The sequence below is a fragment of the Pelmatolapia mariae genome, linkage group LG10_11 (assembly GCF_036321145.2).
Source record: "Pelmatolapia mariae isolate MD_Pm_ZW linkage group LG10_11, Pm_UMD_F_2, whole genome shotgun sequence".
Lineage (NCBI taxonomy): Eukaryota > Metazoa > Chordata > Actinopteri > Cichliformes > Cichlidae > Pelmatolapia > Pelmatolapia mariae.
The window spans coordinates 60,460,541-60,482,847 of record NC_086236.1 but is presented as its reverse complement, the minus strand read 5'-3'; the positions used below and the strand labels follow the sequence as shown (position 1 = coordinate 60,482,847).

Here is a 22,307-nt window from a genome sequence, read left to right as displayed (position 1 = left end):
CATATATATATATATACATATATATTAGTAGTATAAGAAACAAATTAATTGCCCAAGATAAAACAGATAATCCTGTCAGTTCTCTGGCAAATGTCAATGCAGATGCGTGGTGCTGGTCTGTGAGCACAGGTGAAATATGCACATGAGTAGTCTGCTGGAGGTCATTCTGTAGGGCTCTGTCAGTGCTCCTCCTGTTCCTCTTCACGTGAAGGAGCAGATACCAGACCTGGTGGATTAATGCCCTTCTATGGTTCTACGGCTTCTGCCACTCTTGAGTCCATGAGGAGGAGGTGGAGTACCTCTGCAACCTGAATGGGCTGCAGATATTGTCTCATGCATTAATGACAAGCACACTAGGAAAAAGCAAAATTAGAAAAAAAAGAAAGAAAAATAGGACACAAACTGAATGAGAGAGCAATGATCTATGGGCACCACATGCAAAATGAGTCTGTTGTGGGCCGTGCTGTGCTGTGCTGTAGTGTGCTGGAGCAGCAGAATGTGGGAAGTGGATAACAACAGAGTGAATAAACTGATTCGCTAGGCCAATAATGTTGTGTGTGTGGAGCCTGATTCTCTGACAGAGGTGTCAGAAAGGAGGATACTGTCTAAGTTATGGTCAATATTGCACAATCCATCACGCTGTCTTCATCTTGTGCTGGAGCGTGTTCAGGAAATACTCATTCAGCCACATGCACTACAGAATTCTACAGGAAATCGTTCCTACCTATGGCCATCTTTACAACTTTTCCTTATCATAAATTGGCTATTTTCACTTGCAATATCCTTTCTATACTCTGCATAGTATCATTTTAACTTTGGAATATTAAAATTAATATTGCACTTATGTTTACTTATTTTTTTATAGAGAGTTCACTTTTTTAATCTTTCATATTTATATTTAAAGTGACCACCTGTAACAAAACAATTTTCCACTGGGATTAATAAAGCATTTGGATAAAATGCATACCCTTTTTGGGGGGAGTGCTGTTTGTTGTTGCCTCTCCACTATTCATGTTGTCACTTTCTTTGCACCAAAGCAGGTTAAATGATCCACAATGGTTAGTGCTTCCTAACTGGACACATTGTTATCTCTGAATAATGAAGTTTAACTGACTTTTTGTTTCCTTAAATTTTTTATTTATTAATTTATTTTTAACCAGTGTCTTTCACTTGTCGGACGCTCAGAAATACAAGCTCTAGGGAGTACATTTGAATGCAGCACAGTTTTACAGCGCTATCCTCCAGTTGTCATGGTGACCCTCTGGGCCTGGATTTTGAAGAAGAGCTTCACGGAGTTATATCATTTCGTGTATGTGAAACCGTACATACGCATTACAGTGTTTTTAAGTAAGAACATGGTGTACTTTTATTATTTATTAACGGGATTAAGCGCCTCTTTCTGAACGGGCCACATGATGGCGCTGTAAGGACAGTAATACACCTCTAACACATCGTCAACATCCGGCGACACGTCTCTGAGACACCCTGCTAAGCCTCTCGATGCATCTTTATTTATTTAAACCGCTTCAGACTCTTTATTTAAAGGAAATGCTGTTTGTTTGACGCTCTCTTCCAACTTGAAAGCCAGTTTTAAAGTGTAGCCAACCGGGTTAGACAACGCCAATGGGGGAGGTGAGGAAGCTGCAGAAGAAGTTGAGACAGATTGAAAATCTGGAAATAAAAATCAATCTCACCCCAGAGGAAAGATTCAAGGTACAGAAACACTTCATTCGCCTTTCCCTCTTCATTACATCTCCGTGTAGCCTGTGTGTAAATCCTGAATAAATTTCCCTCAGGTGAAGCACGAGGTTATACCTGCAAGAGCAGCACAGACACACATTTAGCCTAAATTAAAAACATCAGATAGATATCGACCTGCTGACAGTCACTACAACAAAGCTGTCTATTCAATAGACCAAACAGTCAATGTAAGCATTAGAGGTTTGCCACGCAGTACAAGTCAGCTGCAAAAGGTGTGAAGTAAGGCTTCTTAAAACTAACAGTGTTTGCATCGTAAAGCCCTGATTAACATGCATTAATAATAACCGTGCAATGAATAATTTGACAGTTTTCGCCCCAGGAACAGCAGAAGATCACAGGTTGAGCCGAATGCATCTGGAAAATATAATAATCAGAAACTTCAGGAGAGCCTCTGCGTGTTAAAGACCAGAATGTGAATGCAATAAGAGAGTGGCCGAGCCCCACAGCAGTGATTTCCGTGTACTGAGGTGCCCCTGGTTCTGGCAGCAGGACTGTAAATGCATGCATGCATGGCGTGACACACATTTCCAGCTGAAAGGCGTTTGGCAGCGTTTTTCCCCAAACATTTTGCGCATAAACAATGCAAGCCAATATTTCAATTTCAAGACACACCTGCATTCATAGTTGTGGAAAATAGCCTGCACATCATCTGAAATAGGATCGTTCTTCTTTTAATTATATATTCTCAGATGAAGGCACTTTTAAAAGCACATGTAAAGGATCTGGACGGAGTTTGAGAATCTTCATTCAATGAAAAACAACCAGTGCTTCCCACCTGACCCCTCGGAGGCAGCTGATTTGATTTGTGCAATAACTTTAGTCTATTTAATGAATCCATGAAAAGTTTTTATCTTCTTACTACATAAGCATTTTATGAGTTGCAGAGCCTCAGGTGGGCTGAAATTTGGAGCTTTTTCATTTTTATATATAAACTCTATCTCGATCTCTCTCTATCTATAACTGTATATATAATAACATATATAAAACTAAAGTCTAAAGACAAACTTTGTACATCATAGTTTTAATTGCATGGAACCAGTTTAATCTCTGTGACATGGAGTAACACAAACAAGCAATGGCATCCTTCATGTTTGATTTGTTTTCTCATCATTTACTGAAGAAAACATCAAACATTGCATGCTGGGTAAACCTTCAAGAGTCATATCAACATTTGAGATAGCCAGTCAAAGCACGTGAAAGCTGTAATATTTACCTGCGTTTAGATACCAGGTTCATCTCCATCATCTCGCTGTGATTCCCTCTGTGCCAAAGGCATTTTCTAATACAGTCACATTTCAGCACTTACGAATGCAGGGTTTGGCTGTGAAATGAAGAAACAACATTGGTACTGACATGTTCTGTATAATCAAATTCTGTATAATTTCTTGGCTTAAACCTGGCCTTTATGGTGTAACTATGCATATTTCCAGCCAGCTATAGTTAGGGTAAAAAGTCTTTGTTACCTTACATAATAGAAGTTTATGCATATCTGTCCATTTAAGAAACAGAAATGGATGTTAAACTAAAATAAATGAGCCCTACTTATGTAAAATACTGGTTATAATATTGTGTTGCCAGAATTATGTATATGCAGCAAAACCCTCTGTAACAGTTTGGAAAGATATCACAAAGAGGATCCTGAATATATCTATTCTGAAAATGAAGTAGGACCTGGATCACAGAGGATCAGAGGATGATCTGAGATGAGCCAGCAGATTAGGGCACTACAAGTATCACAGCAACTGGATGCTTCCCGCCGGAGTTTTTTGACATTTTGTTTTTAATTCAATTTTGTTTCAAAGAGTGATTGTGTCAGTTTAGTTCTTTTTTTAGTTTCACTGTTAGCATAATGACCTTGCTTCCCTCTAAAGTTTAATAAAGTGAGTGAAAGGGACACGCCATCTTATGCAAAAAGAAAAATGGCACAAGATTAACAGGGAATGAGGCAACAAAATGCAGCAGGAACAACCACTGACATATTTAATGGTATCATTGAGCAAACCCAAATGATAAAGTCTAAAAAATCAGCTGATTATGAGGAAGTCAGTCAGGAGCATTTACACTTTACTTCATAAAAAAACTAACCAAAACATAAAGGTAATATGAAACGGTGACAATAACAAACATATTGTGCAAATTAAATCAGTTCTTACTTATTTATAACAGATCGTCTCTCTATTGCAATGTGATGCAGCGTCTTGACGGTGGACTTCTGCAGACTTGGGCGACCCACATAAAAGAGTAGCAAGATTTTCTCTGTAGTGTTGTTAAAATGCAGTTATATTCAGAGTTTTTAGTATTGCATCCTTTGCTTCACAATGTAGTGGTTTACACACTCGCCTAACAAGTGAAAGATCCTCAGTTTGATCCCAGGAGGAGAAACCAATCCCCTGGGGGTTACGTCAGCAAAGGCAGCCAGCATAAAAAAAACATCTGCAAAGCCACCTGCCGTGGCGACCCCTTGTGAATAAGGAAGCAGCTGAAAGTGGCTTTATTGTGTCCTTTACTTAATGTGATGAAAGTTTAGATAAAAAAAAACAATATAGGTAATACAGGGAAGATGATATCGACTTTATGTGCAGGAAAAGATCAAAATGGGTACAATTTCAAATCAATTACAGTGTAAATTTAGGAGTAAATGCACATGCTACTTCTGCAGTCTTTTAAAAAATAGCTTAAAAATCCCCATACTAACCAGTTTTACAACTCAGTTTGTTCCATAGGAGAAACCAGGAAGAGGAGCAGGTGCGTCTGACTTTATTTCGACTCTGCAAGCAAACATTCGTGGTTTAAACACATGTGTATTTAAACCAATCAGAGGAAGGAACGAGGCCAAGGAGAGATTCATTTATAACAGCCTGCTTTAGTCTTTGGACATATACAGCTGGCTTCTTATCACTTTAGAGAACAGTGTTATGTGCAGTTTTCACAGCTAGTAATAAAAGGTAAAGCACAATGGTTTAGAGTATCCAACGTAGTGGGATTCTTTCATAAAGAGCAGATCACAATAATCCAATAAAGGTGAAAAATGAAGTGTTACTTTGCCGTGTGGGAGAAGAAACTTAATTTTGATGTGCTTTCCCTGAGCATTACCATTTATTTCTCTACTTCGCTACATTTTAGAGCAGTGGTGTCAAACTCATTTAAGTTCATAGGCCACTAGGAGCCTAGTTTGATCTCAGGTGGGTCCTACCGGTGAAAGCACTTCATAGTAATCATGTAAAAGCAGACTTTTAAATTCTCCTTTTTTCTTATACAATGTGAAGATCGACTTTCTGAGCGCGTTTAACAAGCCACCCATTCACAAAACAGATGAAGTGCAACCTGAGATGTTTTAGAAAAATAAGTGCAGTTTTTCCACATTCTGTTATTACAAAGAAACTTGTAACTTTGTGATCATGGATCTTCATTCCAAAACATACTTCACCGTAACACGCCACAGGGAATGTCTTTGTTTATAAGAAGCCTGTAAAAATGAGAAGAATGGATCATGTCATGATCTTAGAGGTCTGAATCATTAACCACTTACAAAACAATTTTTATCCAAAAAAATACAATCTTCTTCTTCTTCTTGTTTTGGCTGCTCCCTTTAGGATTTGCCACAGTCGATCATCTTCCTCCCACCTATCCTTAGTATCCTCTTCTCTCACATCAGCCCTCTGCATGCCCTCGTTCACTACACACAGCTCCACATTCAGCCTCCTTTGTCCAGTATCTCCACTATCCCTCCCCTGCACAATTCCAAATCTGCTACCTCTAGCCTGCCCTCCTGTCCATTCTAGATATTTATATATATGTGCAGGCCACAATAGGTGGTCCAGTTGTGGCCTGCAGAGGCTGCATGTTTGATACCCCTGTTTTAGAGTGAAACGTTGTGCCTTTTCTTTAAATAATTGATCTGACAGATATATTTGCTGGTTACATTTTTAATTAGAAAAGTAGACGGCAGTGTGGCCAGCTAGATTAAAGTGGCACTTCCACAGCTGATAATCAAATATTACGATTATACAGCAACACTTTATTGTTCTGTTTTAAGAATACATTTCCCACAATGCAAAAGTGTGTTAGATGCACTGCGCCTTGGATATTTCCAAATGCCTGAACCCGTGTTTTAAAAATCTGTATTCCGCAACCTCCTGCTGGTAAAAACCACGATAATTTTGGTTGCATCGAAGCTCCGCCGAGAGCCACAAAAGATACAAACACTGATTTTCACAGGCGGAGTGAAACACTGACAAATAAATTGAGAAATAAAAACTGGGGGAGTGCTCCTTTAACCGAGGAACCAGCCACCTAATCTAAAATTGACACGCTTGATTCACTCATTCATGCATATTTCAAAGCTCACAATCTGACAGGAGTATGGTGTATGTTGTGGGCTGCAGTCTAATAAATCGAGACAGGCCGGGTATGTTGGTTGTGCATATAAACAACTTGTGGATTTAGCAGCTTGGTTTACAACCAATCTCGTGCCTCTTCCCTTCTCAGATCTCCAGGAAGGCGGAGCTTCGTTCCAGATTGGCTGAGCTTCAGCTGCAGCTTTCTGGCCCGCAGCAAACTCTTGGGATTGTGGGAGACGGAAAAAAGGAGAAGATGAAAAGACAAGTGTAAGGAAGTGAGGGAGAGGTACCAGCCACGGGTGGGGGGGCAGATGAAGAGAAACATAATTCTTCAAAAGCAACAACATTCACTTTGAAGCCTTTGATCTGTTTTGTATGTCTATCCAAACACATTGCAGGTCAAATACTGTCATGCTTTAGGAAATTTGGAACTTTCTCCTGCTCGTCATGTGTAAACATCATTCAGGGATGCCGTTGTCCTTATCGGAGCCCCTAAGGAGGGAAATCCGCATGTGTGGACATTAACATAAAACTGAATGAAATACGCTGATTTTCTCCTGGCAGGCAGACTAGGAGCTCTTACAGGAGTATTATTTTAGTTTGTATGACACTTGGAGATCCTCCACAGGTATCCTCACTGTCACCAAGCTGTGACTGTGTGCAGTTTGCATCTTGATTATATATTCAGCACCTGCTTTCTGCACTGGCACAGGGAGGATGTCCCTGAGGCCCTTCCATCACAGACGCCTCCAGCCTCCAAGATCCTTAAGGGAGAAGAGGAGTCCAGAGCTCAAGCAGCGCCAGCCCCGGCTGCCAGGCAGAGGAAGGCGGAGATGGGCAGAGAGCGGGAAAGGACAGCGGCGGCCAAGGTGTCAGATAACTGTCAGGACGTGTCAGGTGACTGCGCGGGCTCTGACGAGGAGCGGCTACTACGGCAGGAAGGTGGGATAATTAAGAAAAGTAGCTGGAGAGATTGCCGTTACGATTTGTCACTGGCAGTTAAAAGCACAAAGCGGTGCCCTAATTTGTGATTAACATCTAAAATCAGATTATTCTTCTTTGCCCCGAAGGAGTCCTAACAAGCTCACGAGGCTGCCAGTTTTAAAACCAACTGGCTGCATATGCTTCCCTGAAGACAGGGCCCACGTTTTGCATCCTTGGAGCTAATTTAGCCCCACGCTTTGCAGTGGCAGACTAATCCATATTGAAGAAGTGTGTAGATTAACGAGCCAGGGTGCTGATGAGTCAACACTGCTAATTGCACAAATCATTTCTTTTACAGAAGCTGAATTTACATCCCTCAAAGCGTCGTGGGAGAAGGCGAAGTTTCGCTTGAGGCTGTTGCAGGGTCACAGTGACATAGTCACCTGCGTGGTTGCTGTTGACAACCTGGTGGTTTCTGGGAGGTAAAGCAGGAAAAGAAGACTCAATTTGCATAATGGATATGCAAAGTGAACATTTCACCTAATTTATCACTTAATAGGCTCTTGCTCTCTCCCTCGCTGTCTGACATATATTTGGTTTTCTTCCTCCGCCTGATCACTTGGCGCAAATCTCTTGTGGTTTATGTGGAACGCCTTTTAACTTTGCTTGTTTTCTCCCCCCTCTCTCTTTCTTTCCTCCTGGGCCCTCCCTTTTTCTTCCCGTCCGTCATTCTCACTCTTAAGTCGAGATACGACAGTGAAGGTGTGGCACGTTCCCACTGCAACAGAGCACAAGAACTTAGGAGGTCACACCGGCGGGGTCACCTGTCTGGCAGCACCTCCCCCTGAGTATTGCAAGAGGCTGGGTGAGAAAACACACACACACATCCTAACATGTGGGCCGAGCAGAGCTGAGTAATGCCTCTGTCCTGCGGTTTGGTAATTATAGGAGCAGTTCATCAGATCAGCCCAGAGAGAGGTAACCACAGTGGACACTTTAGAGAGTTCACTGTCTGTCTGAAGCAGGCAGCCTTCCATCATTTGCACTCCAACACATCTCCAGCTCTCCTCCTACATCCTCTCCCCACCTGCTTCCCCAACTTAAAATACCAAGTCTAGAAGTGCACTGATGACGCAGCTCAGTCGAACCATAGTCTCTCTTACTAATTACATGGTTCCTTTTTAGTCATTTTCAGTCTTTGTCTTGCGGTCTCCTCTTTTTTATTTTGTGCATCATCACTTATTTACAGCTTTTTGCCAGCGTAATCTCTTTTCTCTTTCCGTCTCCCCTCCTCTGTCCCCATTCTGCTCTTTGTTTGGTCTGCGCGTACCCCCTCGACAGCCTGGTCCCTGTCTTTGTCCGACAAAGAGAGGTTTATCTTGAGTGGCTCAGTGGACTGCTATGTGAAGATCTGGGCCCTGAGTATTGGTAGGCTTAACCACACAAACACACACACACACACACACAGCGACATAGAGTGATATATATATATATATATATAGGTAGATGGAGCCTGAGGGTTGTGTGTGGGAAATGTGTGCATCGTAATCAATGTTTGCCTGGGTGACTGATAGCCTGCGCCCTGTCAGTTAAATTAGATTTTTACTGTTTCCTTCAGGGCAGTGTGTTAAGTCTATCTACACATTCAACGCTGTGACCGCGCTCTGCTTTGTGCCGGAGGAGGATGGCTACATCATCACTGGATCAGGTGTGTTTTCCTGAGGACAGTAGGTGTTGGTGACATATCTATTTTTGTGCATGTATGTGCCCATTTTTTTTGTTGTTGTTGTTGTTTATGGGACTAATATGCATGCAGAGTCTGACAATGTGGCATCATCTGCCAGTGAGTTAGGGAGAGCAGCTCAGAGTTATCGAGCTGAATCACAGAGATGGAGGCACACAGTTTAGGCAGCCAGGCTCAGGTGGGTCAACCGTAACCCACAATAATGACTGCCAGTCGCCTGTCAGCGCGTATTAACCTCACACTCTGTCACCCCGCAGACGGGGGGAAAGTTCAAGCCTGGAGCTGGGACACTTTCCAAAACTGCCAGTCAGTCAATGCTCACCAGGAAGCCGTCACCTCCATCCAGGTGGGTGGGTCACTCACCTGCTGACCATCACGCTCTCTTCACACGGAGGATGCTCAAGCTGTTTTCATTTTCAGCCTATTTTTAACTTGAAGAGTTTTTGTTTCCCTTCTGTGGATGTCTAATGTAGTTTTTCGAACTCTTGATTAGTAATTTGTGAAAAAGCCTCTTCCCCGGAAATCAAATGGCTATATTTCTTCACATCATCCTCACGCAAGCTTTCCTTGTTTATTGCTTTCAAATGGAAATCAAAGATATTTGTTAAGATGTAAGCTGTGGAGCTCGTCCAATTTTAGAGCATACTGTATATATTTTGAGCGAAAAAAGGCTTTTTTATGAATATTGAAACCCAGAGCTGGATATGCACATTTTTTTTTCAATTTGCAATCATCATAATATGCCTGAAGCATTAAAGCGTAGCACATCATTGTCATCCTCTTTGTTGTTTATCATGCAAAACGCAAAATCCATTTATAACCAGCAGCAGAAGCACAGAGACATTTTAAAACTGTTCACACACTTCTCTTGCATTTGCACTAACATGCATACACTCACTCTAAGACACGTGTATGCAGACACACACACACAGGGTAAAGACTTAAATCACCATGACAACTGTGTCTCTTGTGCCCTCTGCAGTCTCAGGGTCCGCTGGTGTTCAGCGGCTCGGCTGAGGGAGGGTTGTCTGTGTGGGAGAACCGGGGTTCGGATAGAGACCCCCTGAGGCTGCTGCACCACTGGAACAGCCAGGTGACAGGCTGCGGAGGGGAGGCGTGCGGGCGTCTAACCCTCAGCCCGCGGGGAGACAGAGTGTTCCTGGCTTATGGTCGAGCCTGGCTCAAGATCCTGCACTGGAGGACCGGTAGGCTGTGTGTGTGTCAGAGAGAAAGATCCAAAAAGGAAGGCAGATTTAGTGAAATCTGCATAATCCTTCCACCTAACATCTGTCCAATTATCACAGGAACGATGACCAGACTGACCAATCACAGCAGTATCACCGGAGTAACAGATTGTATTCACCAGACGGGAGGCCTCCTAATTGGATCCTGCTACGATCTGGCGAATGGAGAGAGCAGGCTAAATTGTGAGTCCCACATCCCTCTTTTTTACCATTGCAGGTGCTGTTGCAAAGCCCGCACTGCTTTGGTATCTTCAGAGAACCAGACCATTTTTTGGCACCTTTGAAAACCAATAATTATGCAGTGTTGCTAACAGAAGCTGGGATAATTACCGTGGGAAGGAGATCATTGTGGACAGAGTCTGGGGGCTGCATCCCGCAGCAATTCCAGCTTTGAGGCCAGCAGATTGGTGATGGTGTGTTTATGCCAGCTATTCTTTAGTGGAGGGGAAATATGCGGAACTGGTTCTAGACTGGGGACCAGTCCTGCATTGCTGGAAAACGAGCAAACTAATTTTAATTTACCGAGAATGTAAAAACGCAGTTTTACACACTTTATGTTCCTCCGTTGACCTCCGGTCCCATCATGTCTCTCTCCTCTCTCTAGTGTTCTCTCTGCCTCAGTGTCGGTACCTGGCCTCTCTGACCTGGCCTGACGCTCCCAGAATCATCTGCTTTGCGGCGTGGACCACTGGGAGCGGAGACCACCGATGGGTCACCGGAGGTCAAGACCTCATCGTTTGGGAGCAGCTCCCGAGTTCCGGAAGGCAAAGGTGGGAGCAATACTTGTCAACACCACTGGCTTAAAAAGATTATAGATCCAAGCTGCTCAATTATCTTCCTCATTTGAATATTCATTGTTTGTTCTGAGGTCAGCTGCACTGTTAATTCTAAAGCTATAATTGGATTTAATGTGCTAATGGGTTTAATTGATTTTGACACACACATTTATCTTGATATCATGCTTTTGGTTCAGGGGGTGTTAAATGTAAGGCGAATATAAGGGGCTAGAACCAGCCTGCCAGAGGGCCCAATCTGGTCCACTGGACGGGTTTGCAAAGAAAAGTCATGAATGCTTCCAATTTTTTGACGAAATCTCGGTGCAGTGGTACCAGCTTGACTGAACCGGGAGTAAAAATCTGTGAAAAGTTGAAAGTATTTCCAGGACACACCGAGTTTGAGGACTGAGGAGGTTGTTCAGTTGTGATTTACTCCACATATGAATGTTTTGTGCCTTTGTAGATCAGCTGTGTAAATTATAATGCGCATCTAATGAGAGTAGATTGAGTGAACATGCAAAATTGAGACGTATTTCTACAGCTGCACCTTTTTCCTCAGACATCTCAGGCTGTTTTTCATCTGTTTTCTAAATGCGAGTGTTGCCAGAGCGTGATCTGTAGGTTGCTATGCAGTAGTTTTACTGTTTGGTCCACTTGAGATGAAATCGGGCTCTTCTGTGAACTATAACGAGTTCAAAACGCCTGCTTTATTTAATTGCGGGTGTAAATGTTACAGGGGTGATGTCACGGCAAGGATAGACAGTCTAATGGATTCCTGTTTACTGGAGTCAGAGGGAGACACTGAAGATGACGAGGAGACTGATGGTACACACACACACACTGCAATTTCACACACATTCACATCTTCATTTGCTGCCTCACACGTTTAATGAGCAACCGTGGAATTGCCGAAATGAATACGGTCGTGTTAATTTTAGATGATGCTTGTCGTGAAAAATCGTTATGACCCCCTCGTCTAATTTAGATTACGAGGATAACGACGAAGGCGGCGATGAAGGAAAAGACAGCCGGTCCGCCGCCGCGGAGGAGGACACAGGGTCCGGCTCGTGGCTCCGCTGCGCTCTCCAGTGAGCGCCGCTTTCTCGTGCCGAGAACACCGCGGCCTGCAGCCATGAAGAGGAAATGAGAGGGTGGGAGCGAAGTGACAGCGAGGGAGGGTGCAAGGGTGTGAAGTGTGACAGACCGAGTATCAGTGTTGGAAGGAGAAAGTGAGCGAGTGTGCGTGTGAGCGCGATAAGCAGATTGTTTTCTGTGTAAATATTATTTTCACATACAATAAAGCTGTCACACTGTGACTCTCACCAACAAATTTGCATCTCTTTTTTTCTCTTTTTGTATTTCCGTCTGACCCCGTCTCCTCTGGAAACACCAGTTCCTTAGCCTCCTCTGCCGGCGTAAATGAATGTAAATTAAATTTTATTCCCGTCATTCCTTTCTCTCGCGCCTCTTCCTCTTTACTGTCTGTATTTCTGTCTCTTTTTTTCTCTCTGGGGTGTCCTTGCTGTCTTTGTAAACACAATTGGAGAGGTTTCTTTTTTTTTTAACCTCCGCCTCCAAAATGAGCTTATTAATGTCGTCCTCGGTATCATTTCTGTTTGGCTCGTCAAATTCATTTCTTTTTCCTCTGTGTCCGTTTAATTGAACCCTTTTAAAAAAAACACATAATTAGCATTTAAATCTCTTTCCTACAGTCTCTTGCCCTCCCCACGTCGCTCTCTCTCCCCTCTCTTACTCCACCAGACTCTACATGTCTCAGTCGCTAAGGCAACCGATGCTTTTTTTTCCTCCCTCCCTCCCTCACTCTCTCTCTCTCCCTGTATCTCCCCCTTTCTCTCTGTCTCCCTCTCTCATTCCCTCTCTCCACAGCCAGAGGTAGGCATGATAACTGATATGTGTCGGAGCGCGTGTGTTCGTGTGTCTCTGAGTGACATTTCTGTGGCATTTATGCAGTAGTTGTTGATAGGAAGTTATCTCTCTCTGCTCAAAGTGACTTATAGAGTGCCCGCTCCATGCATGACGACTCTAATGATGATTAATGTGCCGTGCTCAGGTGTGTGTGCGCTGTGGATGTGTGTGACAGGGCAGAGCAGACGGCCAGTGTGTACTTCTGGATGGTTTTTTTTACCATGCAGATGTGTGTGAACATGTGGCGGACAGTTGAGCTTTAAATTGTCATGCCCCGGGGAGTCCGCGTGTGTGCTTCTTTCAAAATGTGACAGAGTTGGCTTTTCGCCAGCACTCTTGCTGCTGTCTGTGTTTACATGGATTTTATGTGGCAAAACACAAGAAGAAGAAGAAGAAAGGAGGCGACAAAAAGCAGGACCCTCCCCCCTTTCTGGCTTTTATTCCTCTCTTGCCCCTCTGTTTTATCTTACAGAGAGAGATGATCGGAGAAGAGGAGTCTCAGTGAACAGAGTGAAGCGATGGAGAGATGGTAAGATGGATAGTTTCTGAGGTGGAGAGATGTGTGGGACGCAGATGCATAAAATGTCATTCTGAGTGATGGCCGGCTTGAGAATCAATGTCTAAGCTGTTGAGGTTGTGCAGGGCGGCCGCGGACAATGCATTTTCTCAGATAACTGTCCTGTCACTCCACCCTCTCTCATCCTTTCTCCTTCACCTTTCCTTCCAGCTCCATCTCTCCTGTCGCACGACTGACTGGCCTCATCTCTCTCCTCCTGGTTGCTTTGGTGACACAGCCCTCCACCTGTAACCGTGACGACAGAGAGGCCGAGGAGCAGGTGGACGCCCTGTCGGTCCAGCTGTCCGTCACCGCCCAAGTCACGCCCACCCCTCTGTGGGCGGTGGTCTGGGGTCCCACGCAGCAGCTGGAGGACGAGACCTACCACTTCCTCTCCAGCCAGGAAACCGATCACCTGTACCTGCACGGGAACCAGCAAGAGGCCAGCACCGCCACGCCTGAGAACTGGCTTTACCCCGACGAAAGCATGCAGCCACCACTGGAGCCCAAGAAGGGAGTGGAGGATGGTGGGACGGAGGCAGAGGAGACAGAGCCCGAGGAAGGTGGGCATCAAGAGATGAAGGATTTCTAAATAAAGGTGTCCATGAGTTGCAGTGAGCGAACACACTCACATGCCGGGAGTCCTCTAGGGAATTAGCTGTCATCAGGGTGAAGGCTGACACCCAGCTGCGTGCACCCGGCTGTGTCTGCGGCGGGGATTGCCTAATAAAATTCTCATCACTCACAGGGAAGAATTAGCCGCTGTCATAACTGCAAAACACAGAGGAGACGTCATCGGATGGGTGTGATAGTTGGAGGCTAGAGTCTTGCACGTCCAATTTGATGTTTCAGCTGGCTACACTGTTTTCTTCTTTTGTTCTGGATACAGTTAAACAATCTGAGATGAATAACTTCGTGAGTGTGTGTGTAAATGTGTGTGTTACAGTGGACCCACAGTTCTACGTCACCGTGACCATCTCCTCGCTGCTCATCCTGACAGCAGTCATCATTACAGCCAAACTCTGGTAGGAACCAAAATTCTCTCCTCCACCGTGTCGTGTATGTGTTTGTGTCCATGACCACGTAAATATGAGGTGGGCATTGCTGAGTAAGGATGAGGTGACTTTCCTTGTGTGAGCCTGACACGCAGCAGGGTGGTGTTACTGGATTCTTCTGATTAAAATACCTCAGGGCCTTTTTTTTTTATAATGGTAAGAAATAGAAACTGGGTATTTTCCAAAAACTGAAATTGCACGCTTCAGTGGAAGCGTATGAATGTAGCAGCATCTTGGACACTTTAATGTTGAGAGAGGTGTATGAGCTGCTAATTATCATCTTGTTTTTGTTCTTTATTTTAAAATCATGGTTCTTTCCATTAAAGCAGGGATGTGTTGAGGCCAGCTGAATGTTTGATTAAAACAGTCCCAACATGGGGATTTGTAACCCCACCAAGGAGTTGAAAGAAAAACCTGAGGCGTAATGAGATGATTAAAAACAAAATATTCTGCTACAGAAAAAAAAATTGTTTTCTGTCTTCAGACTTTTATCTCATTAATTACTAGATAATTGCACTTCATTAATATTTTAATAATTGTAAGTGGACTAATCTCGATTTGATGACCTGGTTGTTATCCAAAGACAGTGAGGAGAGGGTGCAGAAAGGCAAAATCGTAATCTTGGCTTAATCTTCACTGTAGGTTATACCTGACTCAGAAACTTGTCAGGACAGGTCATAAGTGTTAACAGAGTAAAGCATATGTAAAAGAAAAATGGGGTTGAAGGTCTCTGGAGGCCATAGACTGTGATGTCACCTGTGGGTTAACAAAGTCTTCACTTGTGCTGAGTCCTTGAGATGAGTGTTTTCGGATGTCGCTCTCTTGTTTTTTTAGCCACTAAGCAAGTATGCGTGCTAATAGGTAACACCGTGTTAATCACATGCTAGCCACGGGCTAAATCACAGCCTGCTTTATTGATTATTTTACTCTGAATGGGAGCATGATTTGCTAAGTAAAAAGGTCATAATCTTCTCTTAAATTAATAAGACCAAAAACAAACTCATTAGGATAGACTTTACATAGGAAGTGGACATACCTATGAAGCCATGATGTCACCCATTGCTTGGTGGAAGCTTCAAATTTAGCATTTTGGCTGCTGACCATTTTGGTTTGTGGAGCCTGTATTTGCTGTATTTGGGCAAGTGGACGGAGTAATTGGCTAAGGCTAACGAACTCTGGTTAGCAAGCTGAGCAAGTAGCATCCATAAACTGTATGTGAGCAACACAAAGACACAGACATCTGCTAATTAGTCTTAATTAACAGACTGATTAAAATACTGCTGTGTATTTCACTCATTAAAACTGAAGCACAGACTTGCACCGTCGCTGGAAGTTCCTGACGGTGCTCCACTAGAAACTTCCTTGTGATTACTTTGTCTGCTAGCATGTTACCACAGTCACCCACAGTTGACATGAATAACACCAGCTTGACTGCGGTCTCTGCATTTACTCTCTGAGCAGTAATTGCGAAAAAATATGATGGAGTTCACAAACAGAAAACATTCGCCTTCATTGTAAAAGTTGTGCCTTACTGCTCCACCCAACACATTTTAAACAAACAACTTCTTTTCTAAAGGCAGAATATCATTATTTCCGGTTTGCATCATTTACAGGCAACCTGCTGTTTTCCATGCAAACTGAGGGAACCACAGTAACCTGCTAACAACCAAAGCAACTGCAAGAAGTTTTTGGTGTAGCACTGTGTATCTCTATTTCAACCAGTTTTATGCTAGCGACTGCTAGCAACCTCCAGCTACTGCATAATACACATTTTTTTCTTTCAGGGCCTGTGCTCACACACTGGTGTCTAGGCTTGTGTGACTCAAGCTTAAAGGCAGCTATTGACTGAAGCTACCTGTGTTGCCACACCTTTTTAAGCCTTAAAAACATCAAAACAGTTGACTTATAAAAACATGTAATTGCTGTACAGTTGCTATAAAGGTTAAATAATCCATAGATGCCAAAACTGTATTTAATACAAGGCTGCAAATATGCCTTTTAATGGTGTAATGTTGGCCATTTAAACATAGAAGTCAGTGGGGACTGACTCACTTTTGTAACCAGCCTCAAGTGGCCACTAGAGGAACTGCAGTTTATGGACTGGCTTCATTTTTCAGCTCTGAGGTGAGCATCATTACCACTTTATCTTAGACTCCTGTACAGCCAGGCTTCCTCTTGGACCCAGATGACTCTCCCCCTGCTGGAAATAAATTAAAAATGCAGGTTTATGGCACCATCTATGGAACTTGTTTCCATCACTGAGTTTTTTCCCCTTTTCTTTCTTTCTCTTTTTTTGCCAGGCAGAGTTCATTTTGACTTAACTTTGGATTTTTAACTCAAACTTTTGAGTAAGTCAAAATTTTGACATATGGGTGTTTTTCATTGGCATAAACAAGCTTTAATAACCACCTAATTGTCTTTAATTTTGAGACCTATAAGTTAAATCCATCATAGAAAACCCAGATGCCTCATGTTTTATAGACAGTTTAGGAGAGTGCTGAATTTGCTTTTTTATGTAGTAGTATTTAGACTTTTGTTGTTGTTTTTTTAAATAAAGCGAGTAAGCAAGAGACACCATTTTTCCCCACACATGTGTGTAATGGGACAGATGCATGGGGTTTAGATGAGTGGGGGTTTTTTTTGAAGAGGAGACTTTAATGGCTGCAGATGTGTTTGCCCGCACACGCTGGCCTGCCCGTCTTGTCTGTGCGCCTGTCGCCGATGATTACGTTACGGGCCTTAATGAGAGCTGAGTAATTGCTCACTAATGACTTTATTAACAGCACTTGTGTTCCCAAAAGTCACGATTGGCACAGATGTATCATTTAGAGCCATTAAAGTTGCAGTGATTAAGCATTAACTATAACCAGTGATCTCTTGTCTTATAGTTTTGAGTGTTCACGTGGCGTCCCCGAGCGTATAGACGCAGAGTGGGTGGTGTGTGTGTGCATGTGTTATGTTTTCAGGCCGGGGAGGCAGGTAGGAGGTGATCCGTACACACATGGCCATTATCTCTCCGCGATGTAGTGAAGCACTTCTTCGCCTTGCTGATCAAACCAATAACGGCTCATTTATTTGACCGCTGGGACCCCTCTCTTCCCACTCTCACACTCCCCCCCCCCCCCCCCTTCTTGCACTCCTCCTCCTCTTCCTTACTGTAATCTCATCTGCACATCTTACCTGAATTTCTGTTGTATCACTTTTTTTTTCATTGCCTGTATCGGTATGATTTGTTCTCCCTCATATCCCCTTTTCACGCTCTCTCTTAATCTCAATTTTGCTCCCACACTCGTACATTATCTACCCCTCATTCCCCATCTACCCCTCCCCTCCTCGTTTCTCCTTCCCCTTCGGCTCCCTCTGGATTTTTTTCCTCTTCCTTTCGTTGAATACCTGTCCCCCCCCCCCCCACACACACACACACACTTCTTTTAGGTTCCTCGCTTTGTTCCAGTTATCGTCAGTGCCTTGCTCTAAAGCTGCCTGTCTCTGCACAGCCGGTACTTCTCTTATCTCCCCCACCAGTCTCCTATCTCTCCCAGCACCGCCAGTCCGGCTGCAGATCCACAGATAATCCTCCAGCTTGCCGTGAGCTGATACATGATAAGCCCCCCTTTCTCTCTGTTCCTGAGACTGGCCTTCGCTCTTGTTTCGATAACTTACTTCACCTGGCGCTGGCAAAAAAACAAAAAACAAAAAAAAACCCTACACTGCTTAGTGAATCCCAAGTGGTATTAGAATAGCGAGAACTGCAGGGATTCAGTCTGGAGACATGGCAGCAGCTCCTCTCTATAGACTGGCTCGTACTTCAGTGTCATAAATGTGTAAATAACACCATGTGTTAGAGGGAGAAAGTGCTGCGGAAGGAACGGGAAGGGGGTACAGATGGACCGAAATGATAGCCTATAGTGGAAATTGGCCACAGTCCAGTTCATTATGATTATAGAAGAGCGGCATATGTGCTCAGTGATTTTCCCAGCCCTAAAATCGTCAGTGTGGCTAATGTCATCAAGTGTGTGACGGTGTGTGTTTGTGTGTGCGCGTACAGTGAGAGAAGGAGTCAGCCAGGAAAGAACAGGTGTTACTGAGGGACGATGAGGGTGCACGAGGGCTTTTATGGCGGTGAGAACAGCTTTGTTGTGCGTCTAAGTGTTTCAAAGAGCCCGAACCTGCGCCTCTCAACTGCGTCTTCACCAGAACTCCCCTCTCCTTACAGGAGTAATGGCACGACACCTCAGTCACGCGCCACTGCTCCGTCCGTTTCTTCGCCTTGTTGCATCCTTCCCACCTCCAACCTTCTGACTCCCTCCCTCTCTCCCACATCTCACAGTGAAGTCTCCTTCCCCATTTCTCGCTCTGCCTCCCTCCCTCCCCTCTCCGACAGTGTTTTAATGAGTCCGATGAGTGCACTAATTCTCTCTCACAGTGGCAGGATAATGTGTTCGCTGATGCTAAATGGATCGACTGTTCCTGATGTTCTCTGACTTTGTTTCTCCCTCTGTGTCTTTCATTCTGATCGCTCTCCTTATCGTTCTTCTCCGCGCCTCTCTTCATTTCAATCTCTCTGTCGTTTCCTCGTATCCGTCTCGCCCTCTCTAACCGTCTCTTACTGTAATATCTGTCTCAAACTCAAACTAACTTTATTGCATCTGTTTATGCCCCCTGCTCCTCTTCTCGTTTGTCTCATCTCTCTCCCTCCTCCTCGTCCTCCTCGCACTTGTGTCCCACTCCACGCGAACTGCTTGCCTCTTTAACTCTTCATCCCTTGCAAATCTTGTCCCCCTACTCCCCTCCTCTTCCTCCACCACCACCACTTTCTTCCTCCATCTATCTATCTGACTATCCTTTCTCTCCCAGTTACGATCGCAGCTGTTCCCAGCATCCGCCCCCGCTTTCCCGTGGCGTAGCACCCCCCCTCTCCCTCGCTCTCCCTCGCTCCCTTGCTTCGGAGGACAGCCGGCAGACGCTGCACAGCACCTCCTCCTCCTTCACCGACAGGGAGAGGTAATGAGTCGCCTCACCAGCTCTACACGGCCCGAGTGTGTGCGCGTGCGTGCGTGTTTGTGTCAGTCTCTAAGCCGTATGTGCGTGTGCGAGTCTCCGTGCAACCCCTGGATTGAAGTTTTCTTCCGTGTCTGTGTGTGAAGCAGCCGTATTACCTTTTCGCATGCACTGTAAGGACGTACCTGGAGTGTAATTGGACGGTGGTGCTATTCTCTGTGGAGTATTCAGGCCTGAAGTGTTGGCGCTGCTCTAAGATGTATCAGTGTTTTAAACTCCCTCACCAGATGAGTCATCCTGGGCCTATCAAAAAAGGCGCCCAACCACCCTCCATGAAATGATGCTTATATTCGAGAGTATTTAAAGTTAATCTCAATCAGGATAATTATAGAGCTACACTCCAGTGCTCCCCCTCTCACTTCCTCCCCTCCCATCAGCTTCACCTCCACCTTCCTCTCCTCCTTCCTCGCTGCTCTTCCATTTCTTCCTCCCCCCCGCCACCCTCTCCGTCCCCCTGCGACGCAGCGTTCCTTTTGCATGTACACAACTTTTCCAGCTTCAGGCTTTTGTGCTCCACTTCTCCTCTCTTCTTCTGCCTTTTCCTTCCATCGCCGGGCCTCCCCAGCTTCTTTCTTTCCTTCTATCCCTCTCACTCTTCTCCTCTGTGTCTCTTGCTGTGTCAGGATCCCTGTTGTGAACCTCTGAGGTGACTGTTTTTCCATATGGTAAACATTTCTACGGGGCCCGAGGAGGAGCATCAACAAGACCGGAGGGTGCGCCCGCAGCACCGTTTTTATTTTCTCTAAACTGTGAAATGAATTCAGGGATCCCAGGTATCCAGCCATCACAAAACACTCCTGCTTCCCTGAGGTCTAAAAAAAACAAAAAACAAAAAAAGGAACATCTGAACTCATCTCCCTCCTTTCCTCCGTCCGTCCTTCCTTCCTTCCTCCTGGTTTGGTGTAAATTTCTTTTAATGTGGATCTGCGTCACTGTGACATGTTCTCCGTTTTCCAGCCTTTATTTGGCCCCGAGCTCTGCTAAGCTTCGACCCGCCACGACTAATTCACAAACAACCAGTTTAAACAACCATGAAGCATCCCATTATCCCCGAAATGCCCTACCTGTGCTTCCACAACCGTTCCCACCGATCCAGCCCCACATGTGAAGCTGTTTAGTATTAATGGCAATCCCGGCAGAGTCTTCTTTTTACATAACATGACACTCAAATTTGGCTCAGATTAACAGGCTTGTAGATGGTTAAAAAGCCATTCTGAGCACCTCCACACACTGAACGGGGCATTTCACAAAGCTGTTTGGCACGGCTGTAGCCAGCAGCCAATGTGTTTAACATGTCACGCTCCAAAAACTGCTGTTTATTCCCCGCTTTGGGCGCCCAAAATGCAAATAGTGTGGCTATATCCCTCTGCACTATGCAGAGGAGCCTGTTTTTGTTTCAGTTTTTCCTCATGATTTGTTCTTTTAATTATCTGGCCGACGTTCACCTTTTCTCGGCGAACCTTTTTTCTGCTGGACGCTGCAGAGGTACTTCAAATATTCAGGACGTGAATGGAAGCGAGGAACCGTTCCTGCTGAAAATCGATGTTTCCCAAAGGTTTGGATGGTACACTACAAAGACAGATTGATGTATCAGTGAACTGCACATGTGATCAAAGGACTGATGTTACCACAACAAGATGTTTTTCTTCTTTTTTTTCCCCCCTCTTCTTTTCACCCGACAGCCAAGTATCTCAATCTGGAAAACAAAACCACCATCGTTCCCTCTCACATTATTATTGTCATCATTTTTTTAGCTGTCTTGGGTGCACCAAAGGAAAGTAGAATATCAAGGAGCATCGTTTTTGTATCTCCTGTGAATCTGCATGTATACAGTAAGACAACCTGTGAGAGTTGCTTTGAATCTATTATTTATAAAATGTCTATTTTACCTATCAGTGAGTGATGTCTTTTAGACCCTTTCAAAGCCAAATGTCATTTTGTGTCTGGCAACTTTTCTAAGCAGCTTTGAGGCATGACCCCCTCCTCCCCTCCCCCTACCAGTTACACACACAGATTTCCACTACACACATAGTGCTGGTGGCATCATGCGTAGCTCGTGCAATCCTCCAGATATCCAGTCTTGTGATTTTTAGTAGCATTCCTGTAGAAATGTGGTCTTTCTGTACCATGGAAGTTCAATAAAGACTCAATACTGGCGTTTTAGCTCTGCCTATCTGTTTATTTCTGTGCATGTTGAATAAATTCCCCCTGGAGCGGTGCGATCGGCAATGCTTTACGGGAAGGATAAAGCTTACACCGTGCATTTTAATAGCTACCCCTGTATCCTAATCTTTTTCTCCCTGAAGTGAACATTTAGTCCACTGCCTTGCATTGATTTGAAACCACAAGCTTGGCATTGAAAAGTCTTGCATATGCCAGCCACGGTTGGCTGTTTTTACACCATTGAGGAGCAGATGAAAGAAGGTGAAGAATAAGGCGCTTGCTTTTGTCTGAAACTTCTTCCTTATCTCCTCACCTCATACGGATTTCTCGCGCTTTACAAAGATTAACGGGGTGCTAAGCAAGAATTTCCTCTGTGTAGTTTCTCAAACAAATGTCAATAAAATCAAGGCGGGCACGAGTAGAGAAATGCCACTCGAGTGTATTGAGATTCTGCGGCAGCATTGCCGCACAGCGTTTCCATCTCCTCTGGGCATTTTATTGATCAATCAAAGTAATTGATTGGCTCGGTTCCACGTGGAAGTTTTAATGGTGGTCTAGTTATGAGACGTACCAGCAGGCGTTGCGGCAATTTAGGAACCATGATGGGTAAACAACAAACATTAATGTATAAGTAAAAAAAAAAAAAAAACAGGTGTGAACTTGTGCATGCGGTCTCTTGGTCACATGATCACACCTATAATAAAGCACGCAGCTGACACCGTCGACTCATCTGTCACTCGCAAACACCTCCAAAGGT

The 22,307-nt window shown here is 44.3% G+C and overlaps 2 protein-coding genes across 4 annotated transcripts; both read left to right on the top strand.

The window, feature by feature from the left end:
* Positions 1–1,462: 1,462 nt before the first annotated feature.
* si:ch211-154o6.3 (uncharacterized protein LOC563854 homolog) lies at positions 1,463–12,041 on the top strand. The gene is made up of 13 exons (XM_063486456.1): positions 1,463–1,713; positions 6,250–6,368; positions 6,814–7,043; positions 7,384–7,507; positions 7,769–7,890; positions 8,367–8,453; positions 8,644–8,733; positions 9,027–9,115; positions 9,752–9,974; positions 10,074–10,196; positions 10,618–10,783; positions 11,526–11,614; positions 11,775–12,041. The coding sequence occupies exons 1-13, from the start codon at positions 1,624–1,626 to the stop codon at positions 11,879–11,881; spliced, it is 1,659 nt and encodes a 552-aa protein (XP_063342526.1). The 5' UTR covers positions 1,463–1,623; the 3' UTR covers positions 11,882–12,041.
* Positions 12,042–12,517: 476 nt separating this feature from the next.
* Positions 12,518–21,550, top strand: pianp (PILR alpha associated neural protein). Of its 3 annotated transcripts, XM_063486457.1 has the most exons (6): positions 12,518–12,682; positions 13,188–13,244; positions 13,443–13,834; positions 14,218–14,296; positions 19,184–19,330; positions 20,871–21,550. In XM_063486457.1, the coding sequence occupies exons 2-6, from the start codon at positions 13,234–13,236 to the stop codon at positions 20,971–20,973; spliced, it is 732 nt and encodes a 243-aa protein (XP_063342527.1). In that variant the 5' UTR covers positions 12,518–12,682; positions 13,188–13,233; the 3' UTR covers positions 20,974–21,550. The 3 variants fall into 3 exon arrangements, with proteins under 3 accessions (XP_063342527.1, XP_063342528.1, XP_063342529.1); XM_063486458.1 differs by lacking the exon at positions 12,518–12,682 and having other exon boundaries at positions 12,695–13,244; positions 20,011–20,983; XM_063486459.1 differs by lacking the exons at positions 12,518–12,682; positions 19,184–19,330 and having other exon boundaries at positions 12,695–13,244; positions 20,011–20,983.
* The last annotated feature ends 757 nt before the right edge of the window (positions 21,551–22,307 follow it).